This window comes from Filicampus tigris, chromosome 19 (assembly GCF_054856515.1).
Source record: "Filicampus tigris isolate MCC_2025a chromosome 19, RoL_Ftig_1.0, whole genome shotgun sequence".
Classification (NCBI taxonomy): Eukaryota; Metazoa; Chordata; class Actinopteri; order Syngnathiformes; family Syngnathidae; genus Filicampus; species Filicampus tigris.
In genome coordinates this window covers 10,433,742-10,457,500 of record NC_141235.1, presented here as the reverse complement: position 1 = coordinate 10,457,500, position 23,759 = coordinate 10,433,742, and the positions used below count along the sequence as shown (strand labels likewise).

At 41.0% G+C, this 23,759-nt stretch overlaps 3 protein-coding genes across 8 annotated transcripts in view; 2 read left to right on the top strand and 1 right to left on the bottom strand.

Moving 5' to 3' along the window:
- The window catches only part of abi3b (ABI family, member 3b), a 3,610-nt gene extending 2,264 nt beyond the window's left edge, over nt 1-1,346 (top strand). The window contains exon 6 of one of the 2 annotated variants that reach the window (XM_086016306.1): nt 56-1,346. In XM_086016306.1, the coding sequence (XP_085872432.1) occupies nt 56-90 (35 nt within the window). In that variant the 3' untranslated portion in view covers nt 91-1,346. The other variant, XM_086016305.1, reaches the window with a different exon arrangement.
- Nucleotides 533-23,759, bottom strand: part of mpp2b (MAGUK p55 scaffold protein 2b) — a 31,842-nt gene continuing 8,615 nt past the window's right edge. For 3 of the 5 annotated variants that reach the window (XM_086016302.1, XM_086016304.1, XM_086016303.1), the window contains exons 3-13: nt 17,380-17,480; nt 14,567-14,719; nt 14,163-14,318; nt 12,696-12,923; nt 10,474-10,605; nt 10,290-10,392; nt 8,681-8,749; nt 8,031-8,192; nt 7,743-7,945; nt 7,426-7,554; nt 4,771-7,346 (exon numbers count right to left, since the gene is read on the bottom strand). In XM_086016302.1, coding sequence (XP_085872428.1) covers nt 7,170-7,346; nt 7,426-7,554; nt 7,743-7,945; nt 8,031-8,192; nt 8,681-8,749; nt 10,290-10,392; nt 10,474-10,605; nt 12,696-12,923; nt 14,163-14,318; nt 14,567-14,719; nt 17,380-17,480 — 1,613 coding nt within the window. In that variant the 3' untranslated portion in view covers nt 4,771-7,169. Of the gene's footprint in view, nt 788-3,811; nt 3,955-4,770; nt 7,347-7,425; nt 7,555-7,742; nt 7,946-8,030; nt 8,193-8,680; nt 8,750-10,289; nt 10,393-10,473; nt 10,606-12,695; nt 12,924-14,162; nt 14,319-14,566; nt 14,720-17,379; nt 17,481-23,478; nt 23,756-23,759 lie in introns of those variants that run through there. The other 2 variants (XR_015082500.1, XM_086016301.1) reach the window with 2 other exon arrangements.
- LOC147129437 (uncharacterized) lies at nt 1,974-5,231 on the top strand. The gene is made up of 4 exons (XM_086016308.1): nt 1,974-2,033; nt 3,146-3,190; nt 3,822-4,044; nt 4,480-5,231. Exons 2-4 carry the CDS (start codon nt 3,162-3,164, stop codon nt 4,648-4,650), a joined length of 423 nt encoding a protein of 140 aa, XP_085872434.1. The 5' UTR covers nt 1,974-2,033; nt 3,146-3,161; the 3' UTR covers nt 4,651-5,231.

Genomic DNA, 23,759 nt, shown 5'->3' with positions numbered 1-23,759 from the left:
CCTCCAGCGCCACCTATGCTACATTAAAATCCATCTTTTTTTTTTTTTTTCACAGCACTTGTCCTCAATCGGGTCACGGATGAGCTGTAGCCAATCCCAGCTGACTTTGGGCTCTCTGAACTTGCTGCCAGCCAATCGTAGGGCACATACAGAAACACAACCATTCACACTTATGAACAATTGCGAACTAAGCATGCATGTTGTTTTGGACTGGGAGGGATCTGAATTTGGGCAATTGGCGGGGTACCCCCGGGATTAGTGTAAAGCACTATAGATTTTCCTTATAAATGGTGCTATGCAAATAAACTTGCCACACCTTGCCTTGGACTGGTAATAACAATAAAACTAATAATGTGGGGAAAAAAACAAAAAAAGTTGTTTTATAGCTTTAGCCTTACAATACCTGTCATCTTATTAACATAGTTGAAGACAAGAAAAAAATAACGGACACAGCAAGACCGCAATAAGCAAAGCACGATAAAGCAGGGATTACTGCGAATAGTATACTTATCATACATTAAACCTTTATGCATACAGTGGATGCACACATTTTTAATACATGAAATATTTTAGTATATCTCCATGTACAGGCTTCATCATACACTTGTTCTAGAAGTAGCAGAGATACCTTCAACATGTTTCAACACTGGCCCACAACATTCCAAAGAAACAAGCTCGAACAGGGATTCCTCACTTTCCATTTCTTCATTTTGCATTCTTCATTTCCATTCCCCTTCCTTCGTAGGTCTCCATGTGTGAATGTTTTCTACTCATCATGTGAGCCACCCTTAAAAAAAAAAAAAGCACTGTGATGACAAGTGACAGTGATATACTTACTAAATGCTCATATCAGCAAGTCGTGACTGCTTTTTAAATGCCATGCCGGGGCTGAACCAGAAAGCAACTAGTCATTATCATACAATTAGTTTCAGAACGTGTTTGCATTCTGATCAGTTAGCCCTGAAATATGAGTGGCTGGCCTAGCCTCAGGTTTTATTTGCCCTTTTAATGCTGCCAAGAGGTATTCATTTATCATGTTGATTATTGCGGTTGTAGTTTTTAATCATAGACACTCTGTGCATTGGGAATGTAATAATAAACATTAGATAGCTATAAGTGATTTTTAGTCGCTTAGGAGAAAAAGACAGGCCGGCAAGAATGTTAAGAAGATAGACCCCAGGGATGTCCTGCTTCTTGAATGCATCAGACAACAGAAGTCAGAATGAGAAGGAGCCAGATGGACTGTCATGGAAAGACAAGTCACTGGATGGCGTGTACGACGAACAATTTGAAGTGGCTGACATCAAGAAAATATAAAAGTGGTCAGAAGTCGAAGAACGAGGTAGTAATCATGGCAGCACAGGAACAGGCCCTAAACACAAGATCAATAAAGGTCTGCCACATCAGACCGGACCACAGGTGCAAGCTGCATCTGCCCGTGCAACATGAGCTATGAATTTATATTTAGAAATTTATAGAGTGAGAGCAATTCAACCTAGGCAGTTCATAAACAAATACCTAGCTAACCAATTACATTACTACAAACTTGTTCAACTTATTTCCGGGGCAAAATTTATGTCAATGATGTCCCAGCATTGTAGGAACATTCCAGCGCTAAGCGACTGTCCAATCAGATTGCTTCGATATCATCCCCTATACTGCTCACAACCATTGGAGGGAATATTTACATGCATCTGGCTAGCTACTGTGATGCCTTAGCCAGTATTCTACAGTAAAGCAACTTGAATCTTTTGAGTCCATCCAACTTACTCAATCCAGCATTTAACAGCTTGGCGAGCATCATTTTTGCAAAAGTGTAACAGTTAGTTAAACATTCATTGAGCAACATAAACTTCTAACATCCACCCAGGAAATGTCTTAAACAGGAAGTTGAAGTCCTGCGGCTTTAAACGAGACAATAACGCCGTAAAAAGCCGCCTTACGCTGTGAACACATTACGAGTGACACAATACCCTTTTTGAGCCACGCAAAGCTCAGGACGCTTTAAATTATGTTTGGAATTCCTTGACAAGGTAAGACTCAATATTACACATCAAATATATAAATATGTATACACATTTAAGTGTGTTTAGTTTCCTTTTAAAGTTTTTAAATGAGTTATATAGACACAGCAGATACTGAAAGGCGCAATGAGCCACAGATTTATAGGATGAAGGTCCAAAGAGTATGTTGCTCATTCACATTACAAACAATTTCATTGGTACACCGTTGTGATTTTAAATGTAATTGTTGTCGGTGTAAAGCCTGCAGGGTTATCGTAAGGTCACACAAATGTGACAGCTTGAACTCAGCTTTAGTTTGTTTACATAAAAAGAAGTGTGGCACAATGTTGGGACGTTTGAATCATCTGCATGATGAACAGCTCACTTGTTTTATGCTGCATGAAGTTATCATAATCAAAATAGACATTATATGGTTTTATTGGCTTTACTGTACAAATGTTCACTTGCATTACAGTTTTGATACGCACTGTACATAGTGAAAAGCTATATGCACAGGTGCGTTTCAAAGAAGTGAATTTGAGTAGCTTTACTCAAACAGTAAATGGCATTATATCCTAATGTACTCTGTGTGTATATTGTATATATCCACGCATATATACTGTATATACACACATAAATATACATATATACATCTATATATACACATATACAGTATACACACACACAATACAACTTTATTTGTATAGCGCATTTCATAACAGCTACAGCTGTAACAAAGCACTTTACATTACAATAACAAAATAGCAATAATATAACAAGAGAAAGCAATAAATTGAAACTCAAAATACTATAGATACAACAGACACCGGAAAGCAGCAGAAAACTGTCAGTCTCACGTCGGATCAAAAGCCAAAGAACAGTAATGTCTTCAAATGGGTTTTAAAAATGGACAGAGAGGGGACTTTCCTAACATTCAATGGAAGGTCATTTCAAAGGGAAGGACCAGCAACAGTAAAGGCTCCATCCCCTCTGACACACCGCTTGGTCCTCGGCACCTGCGCTATTTAAATTAAACTATATATATATATAACCATCCACTATCTGAACCGCTTTATCCTCATTTTCAATTCAATTTACCATTAAGAAAAAACTGACATTTTTTATTTGTTTGTTTTCAACAGTGTCTGTGTGGGAGCCATGACCATTCTGAATATATTTCAATATGTGTGAGTACACTAGTCCCAGTGAAGAACAATACAGTGGTGTCTTGAGATACAAGTGATTCAACTTCCGAGTTTTTTCGAGATGTTAGTTGTCATTCGGATGATTTTTCTTTTTCACTTTGACAAAAATTTGAGACATACGTGCTATATGGCGGCACTGAACTCAACTCACTCTGCCAGTTGAAGTTTACTTCCAAACTAAACTAAGCAAAGAGAATTACATGTGGTGTATTTAACAAACACATGAAGTCTGAATGCTAACACGTAATGGAAATGGTAAGGGCGCCCAATACGTCTGTTTGTTTTACTTTCATGAGGGCCCATCGAGAATGCTCGGCCCCCACTGTGCTGATACCTACGCTCCGCCCCTGGTTATATTGTATTGCGTAACACTTTGAGCAAAGGCGATTTAAACACAAACGGTGCCAAGACAAGTAGATTGACGATAAAGCAATACTCACACTCATATATTCTTTATCTTCTTTTCTATTCATTTCAATGAGGAAATAGGATTTTTTAGATACGAGTGTTTCAAGTTACGAGCTTGGCCGTGGCACAAATTAAATAAATATCTCTCGGCAGCGCTGAACAAGTAATAATCACATAATCCTAATGGACAATTACCTGTTCCCAGATTCCCTTGCTTGGTGGTGTCCATCGCTGCGGTGCTGCTCTGCTTCTACTTGCACGCCAAGAAGAGAGCTGTGTATGATGTCACCATGGCAACTGTTCAAGAGGACAGCGGCGCCTCCATTCAAGCCATTTCGCTAGGAGAAGGTCAGGAGGTGGTGGAGAGACATTACGACAGACTTCCTCCGCGCTACAGCACCATTGATCTCCCGCCACCTTACTCACTGGTTGGTAAACCACCTTAAATGAAGAGCTTTAGGCCGAGAACTCTCAAACTTTATGGGACCGGGGATCCCTTACAGGAGTTATTTTTGAAAAATAAGCGTGATGCGGTGTCATATTAAATACTTAAAGGACTCATATTGTGGAAAGTTGATTTCCGAGCACTTTGCGGCCAAAGCGCTATCATCAAGGTATGCAGAGCGGCAGTGTCAGGATGTTTTTTTATTACTGTATACATGTATTGGGTTTGTCAAAATTAGCATGTTAATAACGAGTCACACAATCGCAATTATTTTTTTTAATGACACGCACATCCCTTATTTGGAAAGCCTTATACTTGTACTACTACTATCGCGAAAATGAGCCAATTTCACCATGGCAGCAATTTATTTATTTTTTTCTATGCTAACTTTGCAAATTTCAATTTAAAAATCTTTCAGTTCGACCCCAAACTGACGAGCGTTTGGCCAGGGGGCCCGCCCCCCGCCTATGAGATGTATCCAATCACGCTGCCTCTGGCTCCTCATCACTGGAGGACCCCCTCAAGACCGCCATCACCCTGTACCAGCACCCACGTGCACCCACCCGCCCACACGACATCCTTCAGCTGAACTTTTAGCAACATACGGTTCGTTTCTATGACAAACATACTTTGCTGCTCTGCATCGAAGATAAAATGTAAATAGCCCTCCATCTACATACCGGCCATGCACACAAACACTTTTCCCGTCTTTGAGTGATAGTACAGTCTTTATTACAATACACTACTTATGAGTTGAAGGTAAAATAAATATGTCCAGGTTGCCAGTATTGTTGGAACGGATATTTAAATATCCTATGAATCCTTGGCTTTTTGAAGCATGTTAAGGCAAAAGTATGCATTGGACTGCTTGTACGTCACAAATAACGACATCAGCTGTAACAGAACATGGAAAAGGGAACAAATGTTTGCCTTCATGTTCCTTTGTCTATCTTTCTGCGAAGATCACGTTTGCTTGGTTTGCAATTCTCAGTGCTACAAATACACGAAAACCAAGCAGGTTGTGGTCAATAGGTCGATATTGGCTAGTTTTCTACTGTTTAATGTAGAGAACTGTAGCAACGTGTCTAATGTGCTGCATGTTTCTATTGCTGTTTTTTTTTTCTCCCCCAGACAATTGAAGAAACACAAATAAAGCACATTTCTCAACAAATACAATCGTACTGAGGATGAGGTGGTAAAATACATGAAATTCAATACAAATGTCACATTTGGTATGTTACTGTCACCTACTTGTCTGTCTTGTAGCAATCCAATGTAAACATACACTACATTAAGTATTTAAGATTTGGAAGGCTAAAAGATAGATCCTTTTCGACATAACTGACCTACCAGCAATAAATTATTACTCTCTACAAGGAAACGGCCATTCCACTACATTTTCTTGATCAACTATGGGGGAACGAGTAAATGCTAATTTTGAAATATTTGTAATGGGACGGGAGAATTTCTGAATCTTCCTGCTTTAAAGCCAATGTTGTATTGAGCAAAGATAATATTGTGGATCTAGCTCAATGTTCTATCGCTGAAAACTGTTGTTCCCCTTTTGACCTCAAACAAAAACGGAGACTCAATCAACAGCACCTCTGCTGACTACAGCCAAGCAGTACTCTCCATTTTCACCCAGTGGCGTCAAGGTGCGATTACAGTGTTCCCTGGCATATATGCGGTTCGTCGCAGGATTCATTTTGGAAACTATCCTGCGTCATTCACCGTTTTTGTGCTCAGTCCAAAGTCCAGTCTAATACAGGTAGTGCTCCGGCACTATCTTGGTGCTGCAACTGATTTTCTCTTCCATTTTTTCACGAGTTAAAACTCAAAGATTTATGTCTCAGATATCATTCACGAATTTGTCCAAATTTGTGTTTGTGAGCACTTCTCCTTTGCCGAAATAACACATCTACTTCACGGGTGTGACAAATTAAAAGGGAAGTCAAGTCGAACATTTTCCTTTACAACAAAATGTTTTATGCCTTACCTGCGAGTCTGAACATAATATTTGGACTAATATTGCATTTGTGGAATATGACTTACCGGTAAGCAGAAAAATCCACCAGTTTTTATCCATCTTAGGGGACGGACATTTTGCCTTGTACTTGTATACAAGTTTTTCTTAACAATATAATTCCACTCTTCGGCATGAACAAAGTGCTACAAGAGGGCCACCTTCTTAGATGCAGGAATAGTTAGCTTGTGATGTATTAATACTTAGACAACAAGTACACTTGTTGTCAACTGAAAATGACACGACAGTGTGTAAGGGCTCAGGTAACGTCTCGTCACGGCTCACCTGTTTTCGGGGTTGGGTTTAGGGCATGTGATGTTCGCAACCCCAAAACATCCAAATCTGACTTAAACTTCAGAATTTTTGACTTTGAGGTCTTCACAAGCAAATGGCCTCTGCTCCAGTTCCTGGACCTGCGCATGAAACGCAAACTGCACATTTTACATTGCTGACCTTATATTGTTAACAACATAAGGAACACCTGTGCAATAATCATGCCGTCATAAGCATCATCTTGATATGCGACACCTGTGAAGCGGATTCTTTCACCCAAGGCACTAACAAAGATTCAGACAGATTTGTGAACGACATTTGAGAGAAATAGTCATTTAAAACAGTTTTTTGTTTCATTTAAGTTGAAGTGAGGGCTAGGAGCTTCATTTAGACATGACATCACCCTGTTTGATAGTAAAGTAGTGCTTTGTTGCCATCTTGGCAATTCTAAATCTTTTTCGGGTGGGTGTCGATTACTCACGGATTGATGCGTCCCTATCACCTTCAAAGATACCGTACGAACAAATAGTGGGGGTACATTGTAATCAACCGTCAGTCACACAATGGGCCAAATTCTGCCCGTCCCTACTCTAGACGTCGGTTACCAACTTTAGCAATTAGCACACACCCACTCACACGATTGCACTAAAAACCGAGAGCCCACCCTCGAATGGTTTCAATATCAACAGAATGATGGCAAATTAAGTATAACACCAAGTCTGTCCAAAGACACCACTTAACATTTCTGCCCCTCAAAGGCTCAGTGGGGGTCAAATGAAATGGTCCGCCGTTCTCCAGCTGTGCACTGAAACTCAAAAGACCCAGCTGACAGGCACCCACTGCTGCTCGTTAAACAGTTTTTCCATGGCGGCGCGTAGACTTCGGAATGTGGTTTCCAGGCCGTCGTTGACGATACAGAGGTCGAAGTAATGTCCGTAGGCCCTCTTGATGCGCTCGCTCTCGTCCACCGTCCTCTTGAGCTCCGAGTCCTGAAGGGAGCACGTCAAGGGAGGGATTTCAGTGCGCGTCGGGTGCTTGGTCGTCTTCAGTATTTACGTTTGCACTCACCGTTAACTGTTTGGTGACCACTCCTGACTCTATTGCCGACCTGTTCATGGCCTTGAGTACCTCAAAATCGGGAGCCTCAATGAACACGACGTAGGGCAAGAACTCAGATGTCCGCAGAACTTTAAGAGCCTTGAGAAAACACACATTTGTACACAAGGGATGGCCGTTGTCACTGTACAAGTCATTCAAACACTTTAGTGGTCAACTGGTTTACCTGTAAAGGTTATACCGGTAGTGTATTTTAGGTTCATCCCTAAATTTTCAACCAAAGCCCAATATCCTTAATTTTTTCTGTGCGCAGAGCATGATTCCTCTACCTGAGGGTTGACATCCAGGATGCAGATCTTTCCCGTTTCCGTCACCTCGTGTATGGAGTTGATTTTCGTACCATACAAGTTCCCGTCGTATTCGCCGTGCTCCAGGAAACGCCCGTTTTTGATGTCGCACTCCATTTCGCCGCGCGTCATGAAGGAATACATCTGACCGTCCCTCTCGTCCACCTTTGGTTTTCTGGTGGTGACTGGAGACGACAAGTGGAAAGCTCTGCGGTGAAACTTCATGATCAGAATGTGCGGTTTTATATGTTGCGGTATGTTCGCACTCACAAGGGATGGTGGTGCCGTACCGCTGGGGATCCAACACCAGTAGCTTGTTCTTTAGACTGCGGCGGCCGACGCCTTGCGCACCAATCAGCACCAGCGTCTTCCTTCTGAAGGGTGGCACCTTGGCAACCTCCTCATAGATCCGCAGCTCGTGACGATCAAATTCTTGCAAATAAAAAAAACTTTCATTAGAAATTTGATACGGTGTACTGTTTCCCAAACGTTTTGGGTCCAGGGACCCCTTTACAGGGGAGACATTTTTTCAAGGATCACCTTATAATCCTAGCGCCAATTAAACGTCACTTATGTGTAGCCCTAAATGTCACATGAATGGTAAAGTTGCCTATGTTCAAGAAAAAAGTCGTAATGTTCCTAGAACACAGTTTTTAAAAAGTTATAATGTGAAAGTCACAATATTATGATGATATTAAAGTCAATGTTGAACAAGGGAAGAAAGTATACTTTAACAAGTGAATTTCAAAAATATATATTTTTTTTATTCTAAAAAAAAAAAAAAAAAAGGACTAAAATAAATCTTGTTGTTGAAAAAAACCAAGACTTTATTTCTGTAAAATAATATGCAAATTTTAAATATGCTGCTGGTTGTGCACCCCAGCGCGAGAGCGCCTGCGTTCAAGAACTGATTCAAGTACCTGCGTTCTTAGTGGTTAAATACATCATCTTTTTCTTCTTCTTGCCACCCACTCCAGCACACAAAGGACCTGAGAGAATCCAAAACAGATTGAACATGCTTGTTTTTGCCAGCCATTTCCTTACAGTATTAACATATCTTCATTCTCCATTTTCAATAAGTGGAAGGAGCTGATGTTATGTGCATATGCGACCACTAGATGTCACCATACAAGCACTCTGAGAGTGCTCCTTTGTGTTAGCTAGTTAGATAGAGGGAATGATGTTTTTGTTCAAAGGCATACATTTATATGTTTATAGCCACCCTCCACCCAAAAAAGGCTACATCTCTTGAACTACATTGGCAATTTTCTGGATGGGCTGCAGTTTGTTGGTTTTAGATGAAAAGGGGATAAAGACGTGTCCTTCCCTGGTTCCAAGGACGCTTACAGTATGTCACTGGCTTATTCTGCAGATAGCGAAGTACAAATTTGTGACTCACCACACAGCTTTTGTCTGTAATGACTGTACACAGCACATGCCTCTAAAACAGGGCTGGGTGACGTTTGTGCTCAAGGGCCATATTTGATTTTTAAAATAAACAGGTGGGCCAGGCCGTTTGTCATTTCAAACATGTATATTTAACGCATGTCAAATAGTTTCATAATATAATGACCCATTCTCATTTGGAATTTACTAAATACATATTTATTTTTTTTAAAACATATTTTATTTACAATAATCAACTAGCCAATTATTTAACGTGATAAATAAATATAAAATAAAAACATTTAATTTACAATTTTATGGGTGTAATGCAACATTTTGCAACAAATATTATAGGACTCTTGCTAATGTAATGCTAAGCCATATTTGGCTCATAGAACCATATCCTCTAACGGAATAATCGCAAAATAAGAAAAAAGGCGAATCTTTTTTAAGGTAGTTATTCATAACAAATGGTAATTAACCAATTATTAAATAAAATGACAAAAATTTGTATATGTTCTTTACTTCACTAATTAAAAAAATACTTATTTTCAGTAAACCAATTATTCAATAAAATAAATAATATATTTAAAAATAATTCATTAGCCAATTTGATACATTTTTCAAAATGTGTTCATGTTAGGCAACTATTTATTTGACTTATATTTTAGTTTTATTATTTACAGTAAATTTAATGATATATTTACGATAAAACCATCCAATTTGAGGATAAGATTGCAAAATTAACTCAAATAATACAGCACACTTGATAAAGTAAATGCTCTGTAGGCCACATACTTGAATCTCAAGGAACGTGACAATTTTGAATTTGTGAGAAGATGAGTATCGATGGTCGACCGACAACCCTAGCGCGGCCGATTGCAAAGTTTAACAACCGACATCTTGAGGAGGGCCACCCGAGTCATGCTGTTGCTCATTACCAGTACTCCGGCGCCCGCAAGCAGACCGGAGAGGTGACAGCGCGGGTGAAATGCATGCATGATGCTGAGCGGAACAGATGTTGTCTTTGTTCCCAGCGTGTTTATGCAGCATGGGGTCAAATCTGCATAATTGGAAGTGTTTCTCTCCGTTCGCTCTGTTGTTTGCGGCCTGCCGAGAAGAGGCGTGTCCTCTCGGTCGTACCTGTGGTAACGAGCTCCAGATCTCTTTTCACAAACGCTTTCCTCTTCTCCTCGAGGAGCTGACTTGGAATTAAACCGGCGCTACCTCCCTGGATGTGGCAGGCCTGAAGAAAGAGCAAGAAACAGTTTCCGGGTTGTGTCGAACAACCCGATGCGCGGAGCTATATGTTGGAGGCTGTGATGACCTGCCACCAGTTCAGGTCTTCCTGGTTGAAAATCTGCAGAATGTCTCCACTGCAGAAGCTCAGTCCTGCCTCCTTACACGGAATCAGGTTATCGTGGGATGGGTCGTAGTCAAAGTGGCATTTGACAAAAGCCTGGAATGACACACATTTAGGATTACGTACAAGGGGAATTCAAAACAAACAGGCATATACTTTGCATGCTGTGAAATGAATCCCCCTCAAGAGTGGACGTTATTAATTTGGGCGGAAGAACAAATCAAATCCACTCGACGTCACATCATAACCGCAACGTTCAACGATAGGACACCAACGGAGAGAAACAAGGCGCGCGCGAACGAGAGAGAGTGAGAGAGAGAGAGAAAGAGAAAGGGAGAGGGGGAGTGGGAGGGAGAAAGAAAGATGGAGAGCGAAAATACGTCGCCATGGAAACCATTCCCTCCCCCTTCTGCACTTGACGCCGTTTCTCATACTCCAGTGATGTATGATCATTTAAAAAAATAAAAAATAAAATAAAAAAAACAAAACTGCTGTGTGCGTGTTGCGTTTAAATGACGTTTTAAAGGCTGCGGCTGGAGTTGTGAGCTCAGCGGATGGGACTGAGATGATGATCACAAGGCTGTATAACACTGGGACACATGCAAATCTATTAAACAGTCTAGTAGACCGTCCCTTTTGAAATACAACTGGAGTGAGTTTACGTTTTACAATTGGGGCATTTGAGGGCACTTCTGGCAGACCCACTTTATTTAAACTAGGTCGCTAGAATAGAAAATGTCCAGCCAAAGATCAATACCTTAAATCATGGTGCTATGAGAGGAACAATTGTATTCATATCTATGGAGTCTCTGCTCCGGACAAAAACAGCCTTTCTTTGCAGACCATTGATTTGGAAAGCTGATGTTTATTGGCAGACAAAACACAATTGGCAGCCACTTTCCTCTTCAATGGCACTGAAAATGCTAATATTGAAACGCTCACAGCATATTTGATCGGATGGGATGAAATGTCAGCCGAGGACCACAGTGCCATGCGAATTGGATAGCTGTCTGTTTTGCAAACTGCTATTTCTGGTCCAATAAAATATGACCTTGCTTTTGGTTAAGTGACAAAGAAAAAAAAAGATTCAGACATTGGGAACAATTACAACACTTACAACATCCCGCTACAGAATTTAATTTTGTTAGCCTAATACCATAAATGCCTTACTAATTTTTAATTTACTGTCACAATATCAAAATGCTCATGTGCTTGCTAAAAATGTGTTTTGTCTTGGCCATGGTAATCCGCAGAGGCTGAATCGAGGAAACTCAACCTTTTGTTGAATTGCTTTTTTACTACTTGTCTGATACTTTCAAAAATGACAATTAGGCAATTATGCTATCGGGCTAACGATTTATTCATTTTTGGGCTGAACAAACAAAAACACTGATAGCATCCCCCAACCAACTGGTATGGGTCTATCGGCCATTTGTTAAAATCTGAATTTTTTTTTTTATTGAGCACCGGTTTTCACAGCACCGCTCAGCAGCTCGGTCACGTGCTACGGTAATAAACAAGTAAGCCCGTGAGCTAGCAAAGCCCTTGCTAAAAAAAAAAAAAAAAAAAAAAAGTTGGCACACTTCATTGAAAAGGGGCAGCAAAAGCCAAACGATTACATAAACAACTTCCAAGAAAGAGAAAACAACAATTAAGAGACTATCAGCAGTCTTACTTAAAATACAGGTTTATCACTCGAGGTGATTCTCTCACATCAGCTCTGCATAATATGTGGAGATAAGTTGCAAATGAGGCAATAAAGCCCTTCTTTGCTTGAAGAAAAACCAAGCACCCAGCATTAAAGGACAAGCCCGGATTAATGAATTCCTTGTCTCCATTTCCAACATCCTATCTTTGAGCGGCAGGATTTTCCGTACTAACAGCAACCAAAACAAAATCACAGAGTAGGCTGGAGATAAGTAACACACTTTAGGTCCCACTGAGCCCAAAAGTGGATTGAACAGAAACGAGTGCAAGGGCTGCAACTTATTTGAAACAACATTGAGTGTAATCGCGGGTTGCAATTTGAATTAATTTGTATTTATGAAGGCTGGGTCTGTCGAAATATTGCGGGCTGTCCTTTCACAAAAATGCAGTGATCACTTTTCATTGTCCTGAAAATGACATTTTGTCCTATTTAAGATTACAGATGATAATTTGGCCAAGATGTGGCTGTATGGACCGACCTGTCTGGGTGTGTGCGGCTCCTGGTAGCTGGGCAGGATCTTCAGTACCACGCTGCCACTCGCCTCCTTTAGCATTTCCTGAAGGACTTTGGGGTCGTTGCCCACCTCCTTGCCATTCACCTCCTTGATGATGTCCCCCACGTGGAGCAGACCTTGCTGGTCAATCATGCCGCCGTGGAGGATTCTGGCGATCACAAGCTCGCCGCTCTCAACGCGAAACGTCACTCCCTTTAACCCACAAGCATTTCATACTGAGCTAAATGCAATTGCGGAATAAACGTCAGTGCAGGAAGCGCCCCGCTATTCATTCGGGACAGGAACTGAGGAATGGACACACCTCTAAAAAGGTTTTGAATTAATACCGGTAGTTGAAACCCTGAAGTTAGCCAAAACTATGATCCTAAAACAATTTCAAAGTGAATTTTAAAAATGACCCCTAAAGATCAATGTTTTACAAGTGATTTGATTTAAAAAAATATATTTAAAAAATTACTGCAATTGTGCGCGTACATGCACATAGTGAGAAGACTCTCCGTAACTCCGACTACCAACCCAGGCTAAATGTAGCTCCTCCCCGGAATGGAAAGGTTGTATCTGTATCAGCGTTATAGTAGCTTTAGATTTTTCATTATAGTTTGTTTTTATTTTGTTTGGACTTGTGTTTTTTTTAATTCAGTCAGTTCGAATTAGTTTTTCGAGCGGGTTTGTTCATTTTTATCTGTTTCGAAAAATGCTAGCTTTTAGTAAATTTTCTTTATTTTTTTGGTTTTTAATAGATTGAGTGTTTTTGGAGTACAAGATTTAAAAACTTTAACCAAGTATTGTGTATTATAGTAAACTGCAATTCCCAAAAAAACATCTTTTTTCTGTATAGCCGGACAGTAATATTGAAAGAAATACACTTCAAAAAACAAAAACTAATGTATGAAATAATTTACAAAGATGAAAACAAACAACATTATTGCTCGAATCTTCGTTTCAGTTTTTTGTAAAGCACTCTCGTTTTTACTTTATTTTGTTAACAAAAACGTTTTTCAATTTTAGGATTTGTTATTTGGTTATTTTTCATTAACTATAATAGCCGCGCTCTGTATCACATCAACATTCTTTCTTGACACCAATTACTGCATTAATTTATTTATGGAACGGGGCACAAAAAAAAGAAAAAAAAATGCAAAAAGGCGAGTTTTACAAAGAAATAGACATGAATACTGTAGGCAAATTTTCGAATACTAAACTGCGACTGTGTGTGGTGTCTGTATTTTCAGGCAAAAAAGAGCAATTACTGTACTTGGCAATGATAGCAAGTATTGATCAAAAATGCTAATGAAGAGACTACATCTAAATCCACTCCTTTTTGTGTCATGAGATGGAATAATCTTCTCCGCTCTTCTTTTAAACAAGGCTACAAAACAAATCTCATTGCTTCATTGATCTCTCCTCTCAGTTTATTCATCATCCGCTTACCAGGTGCTCACCGGACACCTTGCGGATGCCCACCATCCTCACAGCGTCAGGGGGCACGGGTTGGTTGTTGAGGGCTGCGTCCATGAAGGCACAAGGGCTCGGCGGGGGAGTCTCGTAGTTTTTGGAAGCCACAGAATCATGAGTCTCCAGCAGAGACTTCAGGGAGGGGGAAAGAAAAAAAAAAAAGACAGAAAAAGTTGAGGACTGCAATGAGATGACGGCAATATCATAATTTCTAAAAATGCAAATATAAAGACGCTTTGGTTTGAGCTCACTGCACTGCGAAGCCTACGGGAGCTCCGAATCAATCATGTCGGCGCTGGCACAGCACGCACCATTAAGCATAAACTCCGGTCCAGGCAAGCACAGTTTGCAGTGAGATTTAGAGGCTCAGTTTTAAAGACCTGAAAGTGAGGCTCCTTCAGGATGCGGGCCAGCTCGTCGGCTGCTTGGCTCCTGTGCGCCAGAGGGCTGAGCTCCTTGAGGATGTCCTGGACCAGCTCCACGTTGTTCTCCCTCACTGCTTCCAGCTTGGGCTCCTCAAAGCACTCGTGAGCCTTGGTTTTGATGAGGGGAAAGGCAGATGGTACATGAGTTGAATTTGGGAAGCCAAATATTATTAGTGTGCGCGCGCATTTCGTTTTTTTGCGGGACTGTTGGCTGGAATCTAATTTACAGTGAAAGCAACAATGACCAAGAACAGTTTCATCACTCGTAACGTGAAAAGACACTAAAACGCTCAGCACAAACATGCGCCTTGATCCCATGCCATGTACGTTTTTCCGGTGTGTTCTGAGACATTAATATTTTAGCGAACCATGATTTCCACTTTCTCCTTCCTTACAGTCAAGGACATATGGTTTCTATATTTATGATCCAGGGTCAGCAGAAAATAAGTTATTCGCTCACGCTATTTCAAGTCATGGATCTTCATGAGTGTGGGATGTTTTTTTTTTTATCTTTTAAAATCAATAAACCCTGCAACTGAGTGTATAATATACATATCGTCGCTGTCATGTGAAAAACACGTCCATTTTTTCAATTGTCTTATTTTTACGTGAATGGTGTTTCCGCGTGACAGACATCGCATTAACGTGAAAACTTTTTTTTTTTTCCCTTCCAAAATTGGACATAAGTGTTTTTCACAGGACAGCGACGATATGCTTTATGAGACATGAATGTCAATCCAGAATGTCTTTGAGCTCTCAGCAAATGTATTAGTTCCACGCATGTACGAGGAGATTCCCCAATCATTGGCAGCGAATCAAAACAAACTTGCTTTGGCAGAATTCACTGCAACCTGCTGGAGCAATCTGTCAGTCTCTGGCTCTTGGACAACATGCAGGCATGGATATTTTGATTTATGCAAACTACAGAATCTCTAAGGGACGATGTTAATACCAGCATTAATTCTTTCAATAACACTTGTATATTATTTATTGGAGTCTGTCCATTTCCAATAGGATAGCTACACTATAAAAGGCTTTGAGAACCACCGCAGAATCAATTTTTAACAGCCTTTATAAAACAGCACACAGACGCACACACACATGGTGTGGGAATAATGCTTTTTTTTATTAATCAATGAACACATCAAATCATAACATTCCCCGACAACCCCTATTGGCTTTGGGCAGTGACGTCAGACCAAACTGAATGCTGGCTTGGTAAGTCTTATGAATGATATTTCACGGCGTCATTGACTCGGGATTGCTTTCAGTCCATGAGCTCCGATTTTATCTTCAATACGTTCGATTCACGGGCGAATGGATTGGCGAATAGAACGCCCTGCGGACAACAAGTATACCTTCACATCCTGATTTCCGCTGCAGCGCTTCCAGCTAAATGTCAGATCGTCATCAAACGGGATAAGAGTCTCACAACCACTTGGTTGTGTATTGTTTTACAAATCGAGCTTGTTCGGGGGCAACATTGAAAAGAAACGTGAAAAGTGTCCAACTCTTGGTGCATTTGACTCAGTTGGTCAGCGAGTTGGAACTTTCAGCCTACTTGTGACTCCAATCACTGATCCGATTGTGTCCATAGTTACAGACTGGGCTGATTGCTTCATTTTATAGTTAGCGCGGTGCAATCAATGCAATTCCGCAAAGTCATTTCGCGGCAGAATCGCTTTTTATCCATCTGGTCACGTGAGCGTTGGCGCTCAGCATGCGACAAGCCTGTTAAAGTGTGGTATGGATCCACCACTGAGTGAAGAGTGTTTATAATGCTGGAAAAAAAAACAAAAAATGCCCGACATCAATCCGCGAGCCTCGTTCACTTATAGCATGCCTGAGCAGAAGGTGCTACGACATCAAAAAGCCTTTTAAGACTGCATTTTTCTGGACTGGGGCAACAACAGCTTGTCACTCTCTCTTAGAAATAAACACCGTCATCATTACTAATAAACAAGACATTTCATAAATCAACATGTCTTTTCCTTGAATTCATTTGCAATACCGCAGCGCGTTACTTCTTGTGTTTTTTTTTGGTCCTTAATCTTGGCAAGTAAAGCGACAGAATATGAGAACAACCACTGAGAAGACCGTCTGCCACTGCAGGGCCTATTCAATTTTTGTACAGATACTTCAGAAAGAGGAACTACGTGCAAAGCTATTTTTATGTGAATTTAAAGTTTTGATCCATAAGGCATTTGATCATATCTACTTCAAAGCAGGATATGTATGTGTAAGAGACGCTTTAGGGCAGGACAAAAAGTCAGAACCGCGGGACATTTTGTGATAATTGTGTTGGTGAAATCTCGGAAAAGCTTCACACTGACATCGGAATTCAACTTTTATTCTTTAGCCAAGAGAACAAAATGTAGTAGCATCTTGCTTTCATGGTTCTCAACAAGGATCTTAGCAATGATCAACTTTTAGCGACAAAAGCGCTACAAAACATATTTTTAGTGTCAAATGTTGTCTGCCACTCGCTCGTAGACTCACTCCTAATTAGAAGTGACCTTGCATCACGTGTCAAGGAGAGCCGCCGGCCTTATAACCTTTTGTTCAAGCAGCTCATTACATAGACGGGGGCAAGAAGAAAACTGCAAGCATGGCAAACCGTCTTTCTCTTTTGCTCCAAATATTAGCATTAACACAAGCGTTTACATTCCACTTTTGAAAGCGCGGAGCGACAATTTTTTGGAGCGTGTTCACATTTATCAACAGTAGCGTTATCAGCTACACATGTTGCAGTACGACTCCGCTCTCACCACTGGGCTCTCCATGATGCCTTTGAGGAAGATGAGGTCCAGGTCGTTGGCAGTTGTCGAGCTGATGCTGTCACTCAGCGTGTCCAAAGCCTGATGCATGGCTACAAACAAAACACAAACAAGACAAGAACTTATTTCCCTCCAAAAATGATTCATTCCAGACTAGAAGAAGACTGAATAGCCAGTGATTGTGAAAGAATGTCGACAATTCTGAAGAATGTGTACTATAGATTGTGTGGTACTTAGTCAATTCTGTCAGTCAATCTTGTGTATGCTGTTCAGCTCTTTTTCTTTTGTTAAAAAGGAAATCCATGTTTAATGGCTGTGGCAATTACTAGGAGAAAGTCTCCAAATAACTGTGAAACTGAAAAATACTGCCAAAGTACAACCTCCACACCAAACAACTTTGCTGTGCAAAGTTGGGAATTCGGCATGTGATAAAGACTCGTAGATCAATGCGAAACAAATCACAGGGCTCAGTATGAGAAGCTGTCACTATAATACAAAGCTATGTCAACATTTATCTACGTCGAGAAACTAACGCGGCTGCCAGTGACTCAACTCAAACATTTGAGTAATTACAGAACTAGTACAGTTTTAAGTGTCATAAATCTTTCCCCGATGACGATGGGCTTCGAACCGACGCGTGCAAAGCACAATGGGTTGGCGGTCCAACACGTTTGTCGTGGTTGACGACTTAAAAATCAAATACACTGGATAAAATTCCTAATGAAACTCGGTCGAGTTTGCGGGAGCAACTTACAGCTTCACAGCTTAGCCAATTATTCTCTATTTACGGAGCCTGTCACCTCAAAGCGCCAAATCTTATGCAACTAGAAAAAGCAAAAGCAACTGGAAATGGGAAGCTAAACAACATGCACCGTCGTGTGTGAAAATCGAAAAAAAATTTTAAAAAAGGATAAAAGGGAGTGACTATTTCGGTATTTGTTTTTAATCTAATGCAAAACGTAAACAAAATGACTGACTATCTTCCATGTCAGGAAATAACACAATGAAACCAACATTACAATAATAAACTACCGTGTCTTAACTTCCAGGACACATAAACCAACCTCGTTAAATATTATAATCAAACTCGGCGTTGTGGCCTGTTTTTCCAATGAAATCGGAATGAACAAATGACATCGTTTCTGGAGCCATCGGAATTTTTCCAACCAAGCCATAGCAGAGTCTTTGTGCCCGTCACAATTCTCAACACTGATTGGTGATTGGCACTCTATTAAAAGAAAAAGTGATTTACAATGTGAGATTGAGTGATTACAAGCAATTTAGCAATGCACACTTCACTTCACGTCTCCACATTTAGACAACCGGGCTAATCTGTACCACATGTTGAGCTGGCCCTCAAAGTCAGAATGAGGACACAAGTCACATCTTGGCTTCCCCTCAGGAAGGAGACGGAAGCCAGACAGGCAATAACAGTGACAGAAGCCGACGACCTTGATTATTCATTAGACAGTCCTTCCGCCCTCTCGCAGGATAATTTCAAAGTAAATTGAGTTACTAATTGCAGGAGTCTTCTGCAGTGAGGTATTTTCTTTGTGTTTGGCCTCCGCCAACAACAGTTCTGCTCCAGGAGCGAATGCCAGATTTGCACCTGGCAGCGCACATCAGAGCAGCGGGGCTCAGTTTACAAGCCTTGCCTGATTCTCTTTAATCATATCAGGCTTTTTTTTTTTTTTGCCACTTTTTTATTGGGTGGCTCCCTCCGTTTATACTGCACAAAATGGCAACGTACAACACTCGCACGACACAACAGTTTTACAGGGTTTATATTTATGAATGCAGCAACCATGGACAAATTGGCAGCTGAGTGTGAACAAAATAAAGAGCAATGAATGGAAGTGACATGAATCCATTTCAGTCTCCCCAAAAGCCCAACAAAAATGTTTATGTGCTTTTTGATAAGAAAAATGTCACTCTATAATATTGCACTTCATGATTATAACATGAATCACAAAAATAAATAGAATGTAAAGACACCGTTTTTACCAGATTTCTTGCTTCACTCTAATGTAAATTGTACTGCTCCTTCTTGTAAGTGCGCCTTGGCCACTTGGGGGCAGTATAATACAGCCACAGAGAGACACACATGGAGTTTCAGAAGTGACTCCATTTTGCAAAGAATATATGCGAGTATTATCTGACCGTATGTGCTGCTCCACTATTTATGTTCAAACATCTGTTCCTTAAAGAGGTTTAACACCACAAGACCCATCTGTGAATGCCGTCAATGGATGGACTGTCGTAAGGTAAAACAAGGCAAGTGGTTGTTTGAAATGCACAGCATGTAATTCTCTTTATGTTAACTTCGACTGTAAACTTTAACTAGGACTGCTAACAAACAGCTTGAAGCCTCTTTTTTCAAAGAATTGTTCCCTATGTGCCCAACTGCTGCTTGTTGTGAGTTGAGTTGAGCTCACTGCCAACATACAGCGCTCAAATCACAAATGTTTGCTTGCAAAAAAAAACCATTCGAACGAAGGCTTGGACAAAAAAAAAAACGTGTGGTTTGGGTCACTCTTCTCTCAAGGCACCTGTGTACTTCATTTTAGGAAAAAACAGCTTCCAACAGCTAACAGGTTGACAAGTGAATTCACCAATAAACACATGATTAATTCACTTGAATTACACCCTCGAAGGAAAGATTCACGAGGACGTGCCGTTGAGATCGCTAATAATACTAATAATAATACAGCGTGATGGCCTCTGGCATCACTTGTCAACAAAGAAGAATGTGCAATTACAAGCAAAGCAAATTAAAAGGGGCTGTTGTCCCCTCCAAGGAGAGTAACAATTAAAGCCAATGTCACGGAGGCCGCTCAACAATCTGGGCCATTATTGTTTGTGCTTAGAGCACAGCGGGGGGGGGGGGGGGGGGACCATGAACCTCTTACAAAGCATTTAGTGAAGGTTGCCTTGTTGCTATGGAGTGGCGTTTAGGGACACAGAGAGGAAGCTGAGAGGTGTGCAAAGTTGACTCTCAAGGGGTCCTGAGAGCCACGATGGGGAGCAGAGTGCCGTTCACTCCCATTTCCAATTGCCAAATAAATCCTTACAGATATCGTCATTACTATCAACTCGTCAGGTTGTTTAAGATGGATGTCTAAGAGAGAGGCTGAAACATTTTATTATGGCTTGAGTCACCTCGTGAGTCATTGCTGACTTCATGAGGTGTTTATTAGTCGTTCTGCTGAGCGTTGAGGCTTTCCATGCTGATGTGCTTGCAGAGTGCAATCAGTCGGGAGCTTAAATGCAAAAACATCCATTTAGTATAACGGAGTCAACATGCTCCAGCTAGAATGGTTGTTGTCATAAAAAGACAAAAAAATACATTTCAATATTTATCAGAATGCCTTGTTTCAAATGGTGAGCCTGCATAGAACACATTCTTGAAAAAATATGCTTGGGTTGACTTCTTCTTTAAGACTGATGTGGTTTCACAATTCAATTTAGAAGTGGCAATATTTTTATTTTTATTTGGTTCAACTCAACTATTTATAAAGCACATAAAAACAACCACAGCTGGAACCAAGTGCTGTACACAGAAAATATACAGTATATATCATAAACATAAAGATGCCCTAAATGTTCATTTTGTGATTGTTGCTGTAAAACCACCCGAGACAAATATCGTACTAGGCCAATAAAGATGACTCAGATTCTAATAAAACAATATGAACATGCCGAGTTGAAAGCCAAAGAATAAAGTTCATAACAAGTTTTAAAAATAGGCAGTGAGGCAGCTTCTTTTCTCTCTCTGACACACAGGTCATTCCACAGTGTGGGACCAGCAACAGAAAATCTCTAGCCCCTCTCTAGCCTTGACCTTAGTATTTACAGAAGCAGTTGGTCAGCAGAACTTATGCACTGAGTAGAAGCGTTGGGATGGAGTAGCTTTGAAAACAAAAGAATCTTAAAATGAATTCTAAAAGCCAGTGGAGGGAGGCCAGATTTGGAGTTGCATGCTCCCCTTTTTGTGCTCCATTTAAGAGGTGAGCAGCAGCATTTTGAACCGACTGGAAACATTAAAGGAAGGGCTGGCTGACTCCAAAATAGAGCAACAATTCTTAAAAAAAAAGGCTTCCAGAGAATCAGTGAGCAGGACAGCGGACTTAAAAAGTGGTTTTTAAAGCAGCCCATCCCTCACTCACCATGTTAGCATGGTACTGGTACATGGACAATCGCCTTATTTGGTGACTGAAGGTCAGCACGAGCTGCCATTAAAGCAGTCCGACGCCACACAGTGCGGCGAGAAAATGTCACAGAGAACATTTCATCCGCAAAAACTCCTAACGCAATCAACTTTTGGTTTCAACCGCAAGAGCTTGCCCGGTTTGTGTGCAGCTCGAGTGCTGCAATATATCGTCAGCGAACAATGTGGGCGAAATAATTGCAAGTGTCAGCACATTATCACGTATTGTAGGCCCGAGCAGATTTCAATTGTCCCATTCCCTCGAGAGCCCACAATGATCTCTGATAGGCTAAACCGGCCCACTTTACTCAATGATCCAACATCTCGATGTGAATACAAGTCTACCGGCACATGTTTCACCATGGAGAATTGTATGCATTTGCATATATATGTGTGAGAGAGAGAGAGAGAGAGAGAGAGAGAGAGAGAAACATTATGGGAGAAAGTGAGCAAAGCCAGAGGCAGTTAAAAGGTTGTAAACAATAACACGTTAAGGCATGGTGTCTCTGATTAGAGCACAATGGCATATGAATGAGCTCATTACCCATCATGAATGTGCAATGTACGCGCACACACAAACTCAAGATGCTTTTTCCAGAAAATGGGATTCACTATGGCTGTCACTCCTGTCAAGTCCCATTACAACGCAGAGGCTTTGTTGCAACACAGTACACGGCGTGGCATATGGAGGACACTTATAACAATGTAACTTTACGCGCATTTAAATCGACGCCATGAGCCGTGACACCACTTAACTTAATCGGGCAACCGTGACCATTTTAGATGTGCCTTTAACATTTTAAGGCAACATGGGTCACAGGCGGCCATTTATGTAAGCATGCAGCACATAAATAACCCCAGACACACACGCAGTGGATATTAATGTGCAGAATGAAACACCATGCAATATTAATGAACTTTGTCAATTATGAATGGCGCTTGTATGGTACGTCCAACTCTGTGCTACTGGCAAATATGTGTGCATTTTAAGTTGACGACAATCTGTTCCAACATTTCAGTTTTTGACATCACCCGTAAAAAAACAAAACAAAAAAAAAACCATTATGGGAACACTCTGTAACACCAGGAACAAATTGCCGTCACATAAACATCAATTTAAGTGCATACACGGCTTGAAATGGAAAGTGGACTTGTCCGGGTGTAAATGATAAAAATGCGTGTGTAAAGGCTGCCCACGACGAATGAACAATTAAGAGCAATTAGTACTCTTTACACCTTATAATTATGGTTGGGGAGGTAAAACCACATCTTGGAAAAGGCTAAGTAAGCCACATAGCAATTTTAGCATGCAGATATCAAATTTCTGCCTAAACTTTTTTTTTTTGTCTATCATCATCTAAAATGCAAGAACAACGTTTTGAGGCACAATTCTGGCTTGTGAATTAGATACTTATCGTTTGTCATTATTTGTTTCGTCACACAGTTTAAATAGTCCATGGAGGGGATCAGGTTATCTCAAACTAGAGAACTTTTCACAACAGCATTAGAACTTTATCCCACTTTCCGTCACGCTCCATTGCACTCAGTCGGCCAATCAATGCGGGCAATGCTAATGGAAAGATAGCAGCGCCGACACAGTGTGACATTCTTGCCATCTTTAGCATTCATCACTGGCCTTGTTCTGTGCTCCTGTGAATGCCTATGCTGCCCTGGGCCCATTCTGTCGCGACTCGTCATCATCACTTGCAGATGTACAAAAAGACTCCTGGCCATTGACTTAACCGTGATGTCAACTGCGTGGTCGCATTCAAACAACCTTATTGTAAACCTGTGCCAATTACCGCACACGGGTCAAACCGGTTAACACGCCGCAAAACAGTGAACTGCGCAGACGCCCCGCAGGTAGACAACTGTGTCCTTACCTTCTCCCCCTAGCTTCATTTCCAGACCCTCCAGGGAGAAGGCAGAGTCGCCCTCCTCAAGGGAGAGTCTTCCAAACAGACTGCCAGCCATGGTGACCAACACCTCACGACAGAGCGTTCACACACATACACGCACGGCAACACACACAAAAGTGTGTGTGAGGCTGAGCTCGCTCCCTCGTCCTCCTCCTCCTGCCAAACAGCTCCCGGGCTCTTTCCTCCCTCTCCACCTGCTCTTGACGTGAATGTGTGTGAGCTCCGCCTGACTGAGCGCCTTCCCC

What these genes read in the sequence shown, in the direction of transcription:
- LOC147129437 (XM_086016308.1), top strand. Translation starts at nt 3,162, where the DNA reads ATGACCATTCTGAATATATTTCAATATGT. An exon ending in CTGAATATATTTCAATATGT is followed by an intron (nt 3,191 to 3,821) that starts GTGAGTACACTA and finishes ACCTGTTCCCAG; the next exon opens with ATTCCCTTGCTTGGTGGTGT. An exon ending in TCCCGCCACCTTACTCACTG is followed by an intron (nt 4,045 to 4,479) that starts GTTGGTAAACCA and finishes AAAATCTTTCAG; the next exon opens with TTCGACCCCAAACTGACGAG.